Below are 12,659 nucleotides of genomic sequence, written 5' to 3' on the forward strand. Positions count from 1 at the left end.
ATGAAAGAAGTATCTCTGAGGTATAGGAGCAAAGGAGAAAGTATATGGAAACCAGAGCAATTGGATTTTACTCTTCTGGATATTAGCTTATCTGCTTCACTTTTATACTCCACTGCAGTTTCCTTTAGTGCCAGTTTTCCCCCACAAACTAAAACAAAGGTCTTCCCCAAATTCCCTGCCTAAAGGAAAGGCAATCTGTAATAGTCTTAATACTTTATTAACTTAAAACATCACTCTAATAAATATGTATTAACAAACATAATGCATACCAGAAGATCTAAAAACATTTACCAACCTCATCAAAGTGAAAATACCACTTTTTCCCCCCTCTATGGTACACATGGAGGATCAAAGAGTTGAAGACAGAGCCTTCATTCCCACATGCCTGCTAGCTCAGACATCTTTAAAATATCAGCTTAACAATAAAAAACTGAATATACACACATATCTTTGAAGTAACTGTTCAGCTACTTTTCTTTTTTACACCTGATAAAATCCAAACGGGTCAAAAGGGAAGCTTTATAATTCTGTGTTGTCTTCTCAGAATTGCCTCCAAGACCCAGCCACTTGGAGGTGCAACCGTTAGCTTTTAAGGAGCAGTCAGGGGTTGTTTGTGACTTCAGTCTCTCTTCCCCAAAACCTAGCATGGTGCCTGGTACTTTGGTAGCCGGTGATCCATGAACATTTGCTGAGTGAATGAATGACATCTTGTCCACAGGCATTGTTCGTGCTTTTATCTCCACTGATGAGGCTTTCACAGGCCTCCTGAAGGGAGGACCTCTAATCCCCTCTCATCAATTTCTCTTCTGCCCCTTCTTGGGGGTAGCCTTGATGGTGCATCTCATGACTTCAAAGTATTAAATTCCTTCCCCAAGTCAGTTTCTGAATCAGTTTTTGAGGAGGAGAAATGATTCCTCCAAGATTTATAGGCAGCACCCAGAAGAAAGGAGTCAACAGACTCCCCAGAAGAAAAAAAAATAAAAGTTAACACTCACTCTTCTTTCTAGATAAAAATATTAGCATTTGTCCACCTTGTAAATGGTGATTCCTCCTCTTCCACACAAATATCTGGGGTAGGTCAAGAGGGGGAGGGAAGAAACCTGAAGGGCATTCCTGTCTGCAGATTAGGGCTGGAAATGGGAGGGACTGTGGGGTCTAAGATTTATTCTGGTCCCCATTTGACCTTGCCTTTGTCTTCAGGTGTAGAGGAGCCTATTTGTGTCTGAAGCCTAGAGAGTCGCTTGGTTCCCACTTTCGGCTGCACTTTGAAAAGGTACCTCATCTCCTCTGGCAGCTCCAGGAGGTAAGGCAAAGGAGGAGCACCCTGGTGGGATCTGCAGACTGGACCTGGGGTCTGGAAAGTCAGAAGGGAGTGGTGGCAAGCAGGGAGCAGAGTGGTGGCAAGCAGGGAGGTTGCCCTCCGTAGTGTTGTGTAGCTGCTGCTTGCAGCCAGCCAGTGTGCTCATTTGAGCCCGTGCTGCGTCTCCCGGTGCCTTCGGAGGTCCACCTTCCTCTGGAAACCCTTCCCACAAAGGTCACAGCCAAAGGGCTTGAAGCCTGTGTGTTTGCGGCTGTGGGTGATGAGGTTGGAGCTCTGGCTGAATGCCTTGCCGCACACCTGGCACTTGTGAGGCTTCTCACCTGTGGAGATGGGAGTAGGAGGGGAGAAAGTATGAGCCTATGATAAAGCTAGAGAGGACCCACTGTGACCCACATGCTCTCGGCAGCAGCTGGCTGCACCACAGTTTAAGGCCTTCAAGCAACTTGGAGGGTGACGTGTTGCAACATGAACTGACTCCCAGCCTGCAATGCGAGTCCCTGGAAGCCCCATGGGTGCACCAGGTGAAAGGGAGACTTTCTGAGTGGGGGTTCCCAGCCAAAGGCCTCAAACGGTTTCCTGCTAAACGGAAACAGAGCAAAGGCCACGTGCCCTCCCCAGCTGAATCTACCCCGGGAGGACTCCCCTGACTTTATAAGCCATGAACACCCAGAGCAGATGTTCAACAGGAAGGGGGAGGAAGCTGTCCTAAAACCGTGTGACTCCGTTCTAATTCAGAGGAAGTTTTCAAATCTGAATTTCCAAGTGGGTGTTAGTTTGTATGGATCAGTGAGCCTGTCTTCTTTCTTGTTCTTAAAGGACAGCAAAGTATATCTGGAAAAACATCTTAACATGGACTGACTTTCTTTCTTTCTTTCTTCTTTTTCTTTCTTTCTTTGTTTTTTAAGTTCCAGGGTACATGTGCAGGATACGTTTTTCAATATCTTATTTTAAAAATCCACATTGGGCCACAAAGTATTAAGGTAGCTGATACTTTTGTCTTGATTTTTCCTTAATTTTATGAGGTTAATAACATGATTCTTTATATACCAGCAATTCTTCACCACAAATTAATAAATAAGAGAACACAAAAAGGTTTTGTCTTGTTCCCTACCTCATGTGTTGTTAGGTAAATGGCATGAATTTCCAAATAGCCCAGCATGGCATTACAGTCAGGGCTCAGCCTTGGAAAAAATATAAAATAGATGAAGTTTGTTTTTAAGGAACCCTCTGTCCTCTTTGCTACACTCTTTTCTGTTTTCATGCTTCAGATTTCCTCGATAAGAAACCACCCATCAAAATGTATTCTATTCCTTTAGGGTCAAACAAATCTGAGAAACAAATTCTAGGTATAACGTAAATGTTTGATAAGGGCTTAATGTTTTATTCAGTCAAGATCCTAGTTGCATTTTGATAAGTGTCCTGAATACCTTACTTATAAGGAGTGAATTACATGGAAATTTCAGGTAAAAGGGAATGATTAAAGTAGAATACTTTTCTGGGTTTTCAATGGAAATATATACATTACCGAAGTATATTTATAAACATCAAGGGTGGGCGTTTAGAATACACTGTGATTTGTTCTAAATCAGTATTCATATTCTACAATAAAATTTTCAGAAATTCTGGGTCTCATGTAAATGTCTTTTGACTATTAGAGTGTTCTTGGCATTAAAACTCCCACCCGCACATAAAGTGTTAGGCAAAGAGTTGAGGATTAAAAGCCAGAGCATTACATGGCTCCAATATTCATTCAGTCTGACTTTTGATAAATCATTCACTCTCTCTGAGTTTCAGGATGGTAAGAGCAGCTCCGTCTACTTTATTGAGTGGCAATAAGAATCAAATGAAATGATAGATTTGAAAGTACTTTGTAAATTGTAAAGCATTATAATAGGTAAGGAATTATTATGGCAGGAACTTGCAGATATTTTGAAAAGGGCAATAAGTGAACAGAAGCTTTCTGTGTCTACCAACCTTATGACTCTGAACATAAAATACAATAAACAGTGGTCAAGGGTGGATATTTGAGAGGTCAGACCTGAATTTGAGCTCTGGCCCTGTCATTTGCTAGCAGTATGACCCTGGACAGATTACCTAGCCTCTTTTTTCATCTCTCAAATGGGGAGAAGTAGTCGTCTCTACCTCTCAGAGTTGTTGTGAGCATAAAATGAAATAATGCATTTTAAAAATGCTTAGCAGAGAGTTTAATCATATTTGCCATTATTTGTTCCTCTTCAATCAGAATAAGCTCTCAGACTCCTGAAAATGCAGCCAGAGAGGCCACATGAGTCCCTCCCACAAAAGGCCCGGTGGTTAGAGAAAGTCCTCAATCTCTAGGTAAGCTTTAGAGCAACTCTCTAAGAGGACCCTGGAGCTTCATGTTTCACCCAGAGCAGGCAGCAGTGGAAGCAGCTGCTAACCTAAAGGAAAATGTTCTTTCCAAGGATAGAGTAACTGTGAGCTGACCTGCTGAGTGGCCTTTCAGACACAACCCCAAATCAAGGCAGCTCTGGGGAGAATTATGACTATAAATGAACCAAAGAACCCACCCCTTTGTTTTCTTTAACACAGAGCAGGGAAAAACTCCATCAGAAAGGCCTCATCCACCACTCACTGGGGCCAGAAATCAGAGAAGATGAGTAATGTTGACCTCAGGGTGTTTCCTACAAGCCAAGGGTCTTCAGCTTACCAGTGTGGATGAAGGTGTGTTTCTTCATGTCTGACTTCTGGTGGAACCTCTTGCCACAGTACTGACAGGGGTAGGGCCGAGTGTCTGAGTGGATGAGCAGGTGTGTGGACAGTGTGGATGACCTCTTGAAGCTCTTCCCACAGATCTTACAGTCAAAGCTCCGTTCCTGCAGAGAGAGAGAGATGTGGCACTCCTACTGCGGTCAACTAGACTGCTGCTCTCCTCACCCTTGAGCTGACCCTAAAATCCCTTGAACACTTTTTCTTTATTTTTTTGAGACAGAGTCTCCTCTGTCGCCCAGGCTTGAGTGCAGTGGTACGATCTCAGCTCACTGCACCCTCCACCTCCCAGGTTCAAACAATTCTCATGTCTCAGCCCCTCTGAGTAGCAGGGACTATAGGCACATGCCACCACACCTGACTAATTTTTGTATTTTTAGTAGAGACGGGGTTTCACCATGTTGGTCAGGCTGGTCTCAAACTCCTGGCCTCAAGTGATTCGCCCGCCTCAGCCTCCCAAAGTATTGGGATTACAGGCGTGAGCCACCATGCCCGGCCCTTCAACACTTTTTCTACCAAAATGTTCTTCACCCACAACCTTCCACACCCCATGGCAAAAACATATCCACACCCTGCTTTTTTTGACACCCATTAGCACACACTTCTCCACCCTCCTCAACAGGAGGCTTAGACCTCAGTCACTTGAGATGCCACCTCCCCCCAGCCAGTGTGGGTGCTGGGGGAGACGGGCTGATACTCTTTTTTTTTTTTTTTTTTAGATGGAGTCTCACTTTGTCACCCAGGCTAGAGTGCAGTGGCATGATCTCGGCTCTCTGCAGCCTCTGCCTCCCAGGTTCAAGCGATTCTCCTGCCTCAGCCTCCCAAGTAGCTGGGAATACAGGCACATGCTACCGCGCCCAGCTAATTTTTGTATTTTTAGTAGAGACGGGGTTTCACCATCTTGGCCAGGCTGGTCTGGAACTCCTGACCTTGTGATCCACCCGCCTCGGCCTCCCAGAGTGCTGGGATTACAGGCTTGAGCCACCGTGCCCCGCCATGGACTGATACTCTTTTTAGCTACAAGTAGGCATTCTCCTGAGATATCTGTTGGTATATTTACTTGCTCATCTACTCTCCATCTCTCAGCTAAACTATGATCTCCATGTGGGCATGCTGTCAAGGACCTGATGTGCTGTAAGATTCTTAAGTACTTGGCACCTAGAAGTTAGGCAACAAATGTTTATTAATGAATGAATGAATACATAGCAGGGGTGGGGCATGGTAGCTCACGCCTGTAATCCCAGCATTTTGGGAGGCCCAGGAGGGTGGATTACTTGAGGCCTGGAGTTCGTGACCGGCCTGGGTAACATGGCGAAATCCCGTCTCTACTAAAAATACAAAAATTAGCTGTGCCATAGTGGCATGCGCCTGTAATCCCAGCTACCTAGGAGGCTGAGGCACGAGAATCACTTTAACTTGGCAGGGGGAGTTTGCAGTGAGCTGAGATTGTGCAACTGCACTCCAGCCTGGGCAACAGAGCTAGACTCTGAAAGAAAGAACATAAAGAAAAGAAAAGAAAAGAGAAAAGAAGGAAGGAAGGAAGGAAAGGAAGGAAGGAAGAAGGCAGGCAGGCAGGCAGGGAGGGAGGGAGGGAGGAAAGAATAGCGGGGTAAATATGCTACTAGATGCTCTAAATGAGCTGAGATTCCCGCCTTTTCAGTCGAGAGGGGTCAATGCAAATTAAGTGACAACAATTTGGTGAAAAGAACAGGCACAAAGAAATAGAGCTAATAAGTCTGATATATCAGCAGCACGAATCAGTGCATATAAACCTACCTCAAGCCCAAAGTAACAATGAGGATCACACTCTCGAGGCTCACCGTGGTGTGACACCAAAATCTAGGGCTGCCTCAAGGCCTGAGCCGGCCACGATCCTCCTTTCCCTACACACATGCACCAGGGCAAGGGGACGTAGCGGAGAGGTTGGGGGAGGAAACTGGGGGAAGTTGGGAAGAGAACTTCCAGGCAGAGGGTGGCTGGTGCTGCACCGGGGAGATGTAGAAGATCTCTGAGCAGGGCCGCGCACGGCGGGCGGTGTGCCCCGCGCTTACCTGCGAGTGCACGGCTTTGTGCTGCTCCAGGCTCACCGCGTGCCCGAAGGTCTTGCCGCACATCTCGCAGGCAAAGGGTCTCGTACCGCTGTGGGACCTGCGCACATGCACCTCGAGCCCGTGCGGCGTGGAGAACACCTAAGGCGGGTGGGGCCGGAGAGAAGGCCGCTGAGAGGGGCCGAGGGGCGCAGGTGAGGCCCAGGTAGGGGAAGCAGGTGCAGGGCAGTCGAGGTGGTGAGCTCGTGAGCCTCACCTTGCTGCACTTGATGCACTTGTAGGAGCCGCCGCCCAGCAGCAGGCGGGTGCACAGCAGCTCCGACTCCACCTTGACGCCAGCGCCCTTGTCTGCGTGGAGCCCGTGACCACGCTCGGGGTACAGCAAACCCGCCGCTGCCGTGGGCCTCTCATACAGCCCGGCTGCCGCGGACCCGAAGTCGCCGTAGAGCCCTAGGCCAGGGCCAGCGGTGGCACCGGCCCCTGCGCTGCAGCTCCCTGGCGCCCCGGCCCCCGCGCCGCCGGCAGCCCGCTTTGGGCCGTACAGCGCGGCCGGGTGGCCCGGCTCCGGGGCGGGTTCACAGAAGAGGCCCAGGCCAGCACCGCGCTCCAGGGCCCCACACGGTCGGTAGCTCTGCACCAGGTGCCGCAGGTCAGAACCCGCCAGGCCGCTCCATGAGTACGGTTTGAAAGGCAGGGGGAAGGGCTGGGCTTCGTCCAGCGATGGGCACATCGACTTCTCCGAGGCTGTGGAGGCACAAGGGAGCGTCTGGTCAGGCTTCAGACCGCAGAGCGGAGGCCGCCGGGCTGCGGCTGCGGGCGTGGCGTGTTCGCGGACTGCGGGGCACCCAGCGCTTGTAGAACACTGCGTGCGCCAGGCGCGCCCCAGGGTAAAACGCAGCCCGGGCCCTGGGGCCTCGCGGGCCACTATAGAAGGCAGAGCAGCAAACGGATCATTGAAAAGACCTCGGGAGAGGAAAATTCTATGCGAGGGCAGCGGAAGCGCTCGACGTTCCGAGGATCTTTTCTGGCTGGACGCGCGCACCTGGAGATCCTATAGGGAAGGGCACGTCTATAAATGCCCGGAGTTGAGCTGTTAGGGAGGAGAAGGCCGTTCGGCCCCGCACAGCACTCAGGGGCGGAAGGGTCCAGCCACCAGCGCAGGCACTCTCCCAGCCCCTACATGTTCCCACTCAATTCTTTTTCTTCCCAGAATCCACAAGGAAGGAGGTAGAGGGTCCATAAATGCGTCCCCGAACTACCCGAAAGGCTGGCATCTGAATAAACCCGAAGGTATTAAGATTTCACGAAGTGCCCAGTGTACGTAGCAAAGGTGCAGCAGGAAAGGGGCTTTTGGGCTTAAATTGCCAGCCAGATACTCCCCATTCCTGTTATAGTTTGATGGAGGTGGGGAACCCGAATTTCTCAGAGAATAACTGTATAACTCGTAAGGTTTAGCCACCACCTGCAAGGAGACGGCTCTCTGAATTAGCGGCCTGCTACGCCCCCACCCACGTGAATTTTGCTAAAACTAGTGACTCCAATGCATGTGAGTGCATACAGCATTTACAAATGTGTGTGTGTGCGCGCGCGCGCGCGCACTCTCCCGCGGAGGGAGAGCGCGGGCCAGGGAGGAGCGCAGAGGGCCCACGCACACACACACACACACACACACACACACACACACACACACACACTCTCCAGTTCAGGCTGGCCACTTCAGTGAGAGGCTGTACCCGGAGTTTCGTTCGGATGGTTCGGGGCGCGCCCAATCCTTGCCCGGCCACTTGACGCCCTGGCGGGAAGAATCCTCCCGCCGCCGGCTCCCAGACACATTTGCTGGAGCTATGGTTTTCGCCAAGTCAACTCACTGATTGTGGGACGGGTGGTGGTATCTTTTAACACTAGCAAACATGTTCTGGGTATAACCGACCCTTGACAGAATCCGGCTGGTCTGATCATTCCTTCCCCAGGCCGGGACCCAAGACGCCCCCACCCAACGTGCAGTTTGCCTGAAGCTGGATTGCTCGCTGGAAATGAAACCCAGAGAGCAGGCCCCTGAGGCTGGGTTAGTCTGGCAAAACGAAAAATGAAACAGGCCCCCAATCTGCGCCTGTGAAGACCAAGCCGCGGGCTGAGATTTTCGTCCTGCCCCCTCCCTGCCGCCCAGTGCCTAACTCCTCTGCCTGGCCAGTTCTGCCCTGGTCTCCGTTTGTTTGAGGTTTGGGGTCTAGATTGCAGGATCCTAGCACTTTATAAAACAATCAAATCTGGTCAGAAAATGAAAGGTCGGCGTTGCTGCCAGTAGAAACAACTGGTTTGTTTTCCCTCACCGGCCAGCTCCGCGCAAACGAATCTAAGCGACGAGCAGCTAGGCTCCCTCCGCCTGGGATGGAGGCAGCAGCCCCAGCGGGCAAGCTGTCCAGGTCCCAGAGAAGACAGATGCCTCCTTTCCCTACGAATCAGCTCCCTCCTCCTGGAAAGACTCTCCAACTCCCCGTTAGCATATCTACGCCCAAGGTCGCCCCGATTTCCCCAGCACTGCCGGGTCCCTGCAGCTCCCGCCCCAGAGGTTCCCAGTGGGTTCCTACCTGGAGACGCGGAGGGTGACGGAGGCCTCCAGAAGTCCTCAAACTCCGAGCTCCGTTCGCAGACGCTGCCCTCGCAGCTGTCTGGGGATGCGGAGGCTCTGTCTGGGGCTTCGGTCAGCTGCGATTCGGGGGACAAACGGTCCCGGGACTCCGCCTTCGCCCCGCCTGCATTTGAAGTGCTGTCTGCAGAGAGGAGGCAGGTGAGGGGCTCAGGCTGCGACCGGTTGAGTCTGAGGGTTCTGAAGGCTCCCCCAAACCCCCTACCAGGGCACCCGAGCATCTTCCCCTCTCCACCCAGACCCCGGCCGGGAACTCTCTCGGATCCGAGGGCAGACGCAGAGAGGCCGTGGCACCTAGGAGACAAACCCGGAGGAACCAGCACAATAGGAAACAAAAACGGCCGCAAAGGGGACGTTGGGGCAGCCCCTCCCAGCTCCCGACTAATGGTGTGTCGAGGTGCAGTCGGTGTCTGCGGGAGCAGCCCGGCCTGGCCCGCGCGCGCCTCGCACCTGCTCGGCTGGGCGCCGGTACATTCTCTAAACGGAGGGAATAGTCTGATCCCGGGGAGCGCGGCTGGTGGTAGCTGTGAGCCTTCTTGCTTTTGACGAGAAATGAGCGCGGCATGGTGGTCCGGCGCTTTCCCCACTGCGCCCCAAGAGTCCCTGGAGCCGCTGTCACCCACGGTCACTCCGAGGGCTTGCTTAGCCCCAGCCCGGCGAAGACCTGAGAGGGAAAGAAAACCGGGTGGAAACGCGGGTCAGTATTCTCCGGTGCTGGGGACTGGGCACCCAGGCGGAGGGAGAGCGCGGGCCAGGGAGGAGCGCAGAGGGCCCACGGGAGGAGGGGCTTGGCCCCGCTGCGCCGCGCTTACCAGGTGGCACTTGGACAGGTGGCGCGAACCCGCCGTCGTTGCCGCCACTGACACAGCTCAGCGGTAAAACCTGTCCCTGGGCCCTGGCTCAGGCCCCTTTCCTCCTCCCTGCCCACGCCCCCCAGCTCCTCCCCTTTCCTAGCCAAGTTCGCTCTGGCAATCAAACTCTCTAGAAAGCCGTAGTTCCCATCGGGTAGGTTACCCCAACTCATCTACTCAGTGCCTGCCTGGCTGTGCTTTACGGCTGGCGAGGGAGGGCGGGGACACGCGGATCGGTTGAGGGGCCGGGGATGCCCAGTGGTCGAGGACCCGGAAGGGGCAAGGAGCCAAGACATCCAAGACCCAGCTACAAACTGGAGTGAAAGGGCGGGGGGTGGGGGGAAACGGAACACAAGATAAAACTGTGGGGCGGCGGGGGGAACAGCAGCAGAGGGACTGGGGACAGCAGAGGCCAGAGAAAGGAGGTGGGAGAGCAAAGGGACAGGAAAGTGAGGGGAGTAACAGAGGACCAACCCCCGCCCCGGGAGAAACTCGCATCCGGTGATCTCACTCGCCCCTCACTCGTGCCCCACGTAGGAGAAACTTTGGCCCCGGACTCCCGGGTGCGGCGGGCACCGGTCGAGGCTGCGGCGAGCCATCCCCGACCGTGGAAACCTAACCTCGGGAATCAGGTCCTGGGAAAAAGCACTTTCCTTTCTGCTCACCAAAAAATCTTGTCCTAGGGAAGTGGAGCCCGATCCGCGAACGTTGACTGGGAAATGCTAGGTGTCCCGAGTCGGTAGTGCACCGATAATTTAGCAGACAAATAAGACAGGACGCCAGAGCGCGCAGGCTGCATTGGCAGATAGCAGGGGTCGGGCCCGGGCCTAGGAGGGGACTAGCTGCCCGAGGCGTAGCTCTCATTAACCCCCAATCAGTTCACCTAATACCAGGTCGAAATCTGAGCCCGGCGGGAGGGCGTGACTGCGCCTGCCACTAGGCTCCAGCCGGCTCCAGGGGCGGGACTCCACAGTCGAGGTGGTCTGGGGTAAACGAATCTGCCTTCCTCCCGGGGTGAAGGCGATAGGGACCTGGTTCACACGTGAGCTGCAATACAGCAGTTCTCCGTGGCCTTGGCTGGTTGAGAAATGAGGGTGCTGGGAACTCTGGGCCGGGGCAAGACCTGCAGTCCTCCGGCTTCGCGCCGTTTCCAATGCCGGACTAGGAGCCCCTCGGCTTCCTAGGCAAGATGCCGGCCACACAGTCTACGTCTGTCCATTGGCGCTCTCAGCTCAAAATGAGTCCTACCTAGGGGCCTTGGTCCCTGTAGGGTGCAGGCCCCCTGCCCCAGATCCCCAGCCCCATTGTGTCCCCTTCTCCGGAGGAATGGAAGTAGACCTGGGAGAAAAGACGCCTGGGACGTGTCGCGGGGCACCAGCGACGTTTCCCGCTACCCAAGCGCCCGAATACCCTAGGGGTGAGAGTGCCATCCGCCTCCCTCCGAGTTGACTCCCAGGGCTAGAGCTTTGCCGCTTCCTGCACTTCTCATCCGTACAATTAGACGCCACAAACCCCAAACCCAATTCTTTAAACAGCCGCGAAACTCGGAAGAAAAGAAAAACGGAGTGGCGTTGTCCCGAGGGTCCCGCTGCGGCTTGGACCCACGTTGGCTGGGAGCTGGACAGATGGGGTCGGGGTAGCTGTCAGCGCCGGAGCTGGGTCTGGGCTGGCGCCACGAGAGACCAGGCGGACGCGGAGGCCGCCTTCCCACCCGGGCTGTAAGCCCACGCCTCTCTCGCACCCCGGCCCGCTTTGCTGGTTCCTGTGGGGAGGGACAGAGTCTGGAGGAGACAGGGGCCCCGGGGCCTGGGCCGAGCGCGTGGGAAGGCAACCCCGCGCTGCAGCTGGCGCCGGAGGTGGGGCGGCCCCTCCGCGCGCTCAGGCCTCTCCTCACCGTCCGGGCCCGGGAAGGCGGGAGCCGAGGGCGCTAAGGGGGCGGCCTCCCGAGCGCAGCTGCCGCCGCCTCCCCACCAGATGTTTCCTTCCCGGGTGGATTTGGCTCCCCTGCCGAACCACCAGACCGCCTGCTGCGCGCCCCCAGCTCCAGATTTCCAGCCTCGCTGCGCGGGTCGCGTCCTAACCCAGCTGCCGGAGCTCTCCGGGCTCCCGCACGGCGGTCCGCAGCAGGTGGGAACCCGCCTGCGTCCTCAGGTCGCCCCCGCAGCGCCAGCGCTCCGCGAGTCCCCGCGGCCGCCCCCACCAGGGCAGGAGGCGCAGAACAGGCTCGGCGGACCTACCTGCGGGGTCAGGGCGCGGGCACCGCGCTAGGAGAGTTTTCAAACGGAATCTTGCTTTCGGGAGAGACTGCTCTGTCTCTCTGACTTAAAAAAAAAAATTCTCCTTCCGAGCTCAGCCCCCAAAACCACAAGCTTCACTTCCTGAGCGTTACTGAATCGCTCGCATAGCCCTCCCAGACCTGCTCCCAACCCCCGTCGGGCGACCGAGCGCGCTCCTTTGCGCAAGTGGTCAGGCGGGTGGGGGACCTGGCCCTTCCAGCCCGTCCCGCGCGCCCCTTAGTCGTCCTCCCAGTTCTCTCCCTGTGGGTCGACAGGGGATGGGGGAAACTGGAGGTCCGTACACTCAGGCACTAGAAATGACTCGAAAGAAAATCAACTATTCTTGGCTCCAGGGAGACTTCCGCAGCGAGAGAAGCCACAGATTCAGGACACAGATTGACTGGCAAGAGAGGGGTGGGGGCGCCCCGCTCCGAGGACCCTCCCCGCCCTTCAGGCCTCGGTCACCCGCTCCCCCTGCCCTACCCCGCCGCCTCCTAGGGCTGCACCACCCCCGGGTCGGGACCGTGAATCACCGGCCCGCGGTGCCGCCGGCCTGGAGCCCGGCAAGTGGCCACGGCGTCCGCAGAGCGAAACCTGCCCCGCGGCCCCGAAATAGCTTGTTGTGGAAACACTTGGGGATAAATACGCCCAACGAGGCTGAAAATACCTTGACACCCAATCCGAGAGGTTTGCTCATTTCCCTTTGGATTTAGGTAATGGTTAAATTTGGAAGATGTGGGCGAGCGCCGAGCCCCCGGCGCAGAGGGC

At 54.7% G+C, this 12,659-nt stretch overlaps 1 protein-coding gene across 2 annotated transcripts; it reads right to left on the reverse strand.

The window, feature by feature from the left end:
- Nucleotides 1–200: 200 nt before the first annotated feature.
- Nucleotides 201–12,296, reverse strand: GFI1 (growth factor independent 1 transcriptional repressor). Of its 2 annotated transcripts, none has more exons than XM_050806941.1 (7): nucleotides 11,853–12,296; nucleotides 9,215–9,428; nucleotides 8,706–8,888; nucleotides 6,374–6,861; nucleotides 6,121–6,258; nucleotides 4,011–4,176; nucleotides 201–1,641 (listed from the first exon to the last, which is right to left on the reverse strand). In XM_050806941.1, the coding sequence occupies exons 2-7, from the start codon at nucleotides 9,327–9,329 to the stop codon at nucleotides 1,463–1,465; spliced, it is 1,269 nt and encodes a 422-aa protein (XP_050662898.1). In that variant the 5' UTR covers nucleotides 9,330–9,428; nucleotides 11,853–12,296; the 3' UTR covers nucleotides 201–1,462. The 2 variants fall into 2 exon arrangements, with proteins under 2 accessions (XP_050662898.1, XP_050662899.1); XM_050806942.1 differs by lacking the exon at nucleotides 11,853–12,296 and adding an exon at nucleotides 9,577–11,364.
- Nucleotides 12,297–12,659: the final 363 nt, after the last annotated feature.

Source organism: Macaca thibetana, chromosome 1 (assembly GCF_024542745.1).
Source record: "Macaca thibetana thibetana isolate TM-01 chromosome 1, ASM2454274v1, whole genome shotgun sequence".
Taxonomy (NCBI): domain Eukaryota; kingdom Metazoa; phylum Chordata; class Mammalia; order Primates; family Cercopithecidae; genus Macaca; species Macaca thibetana.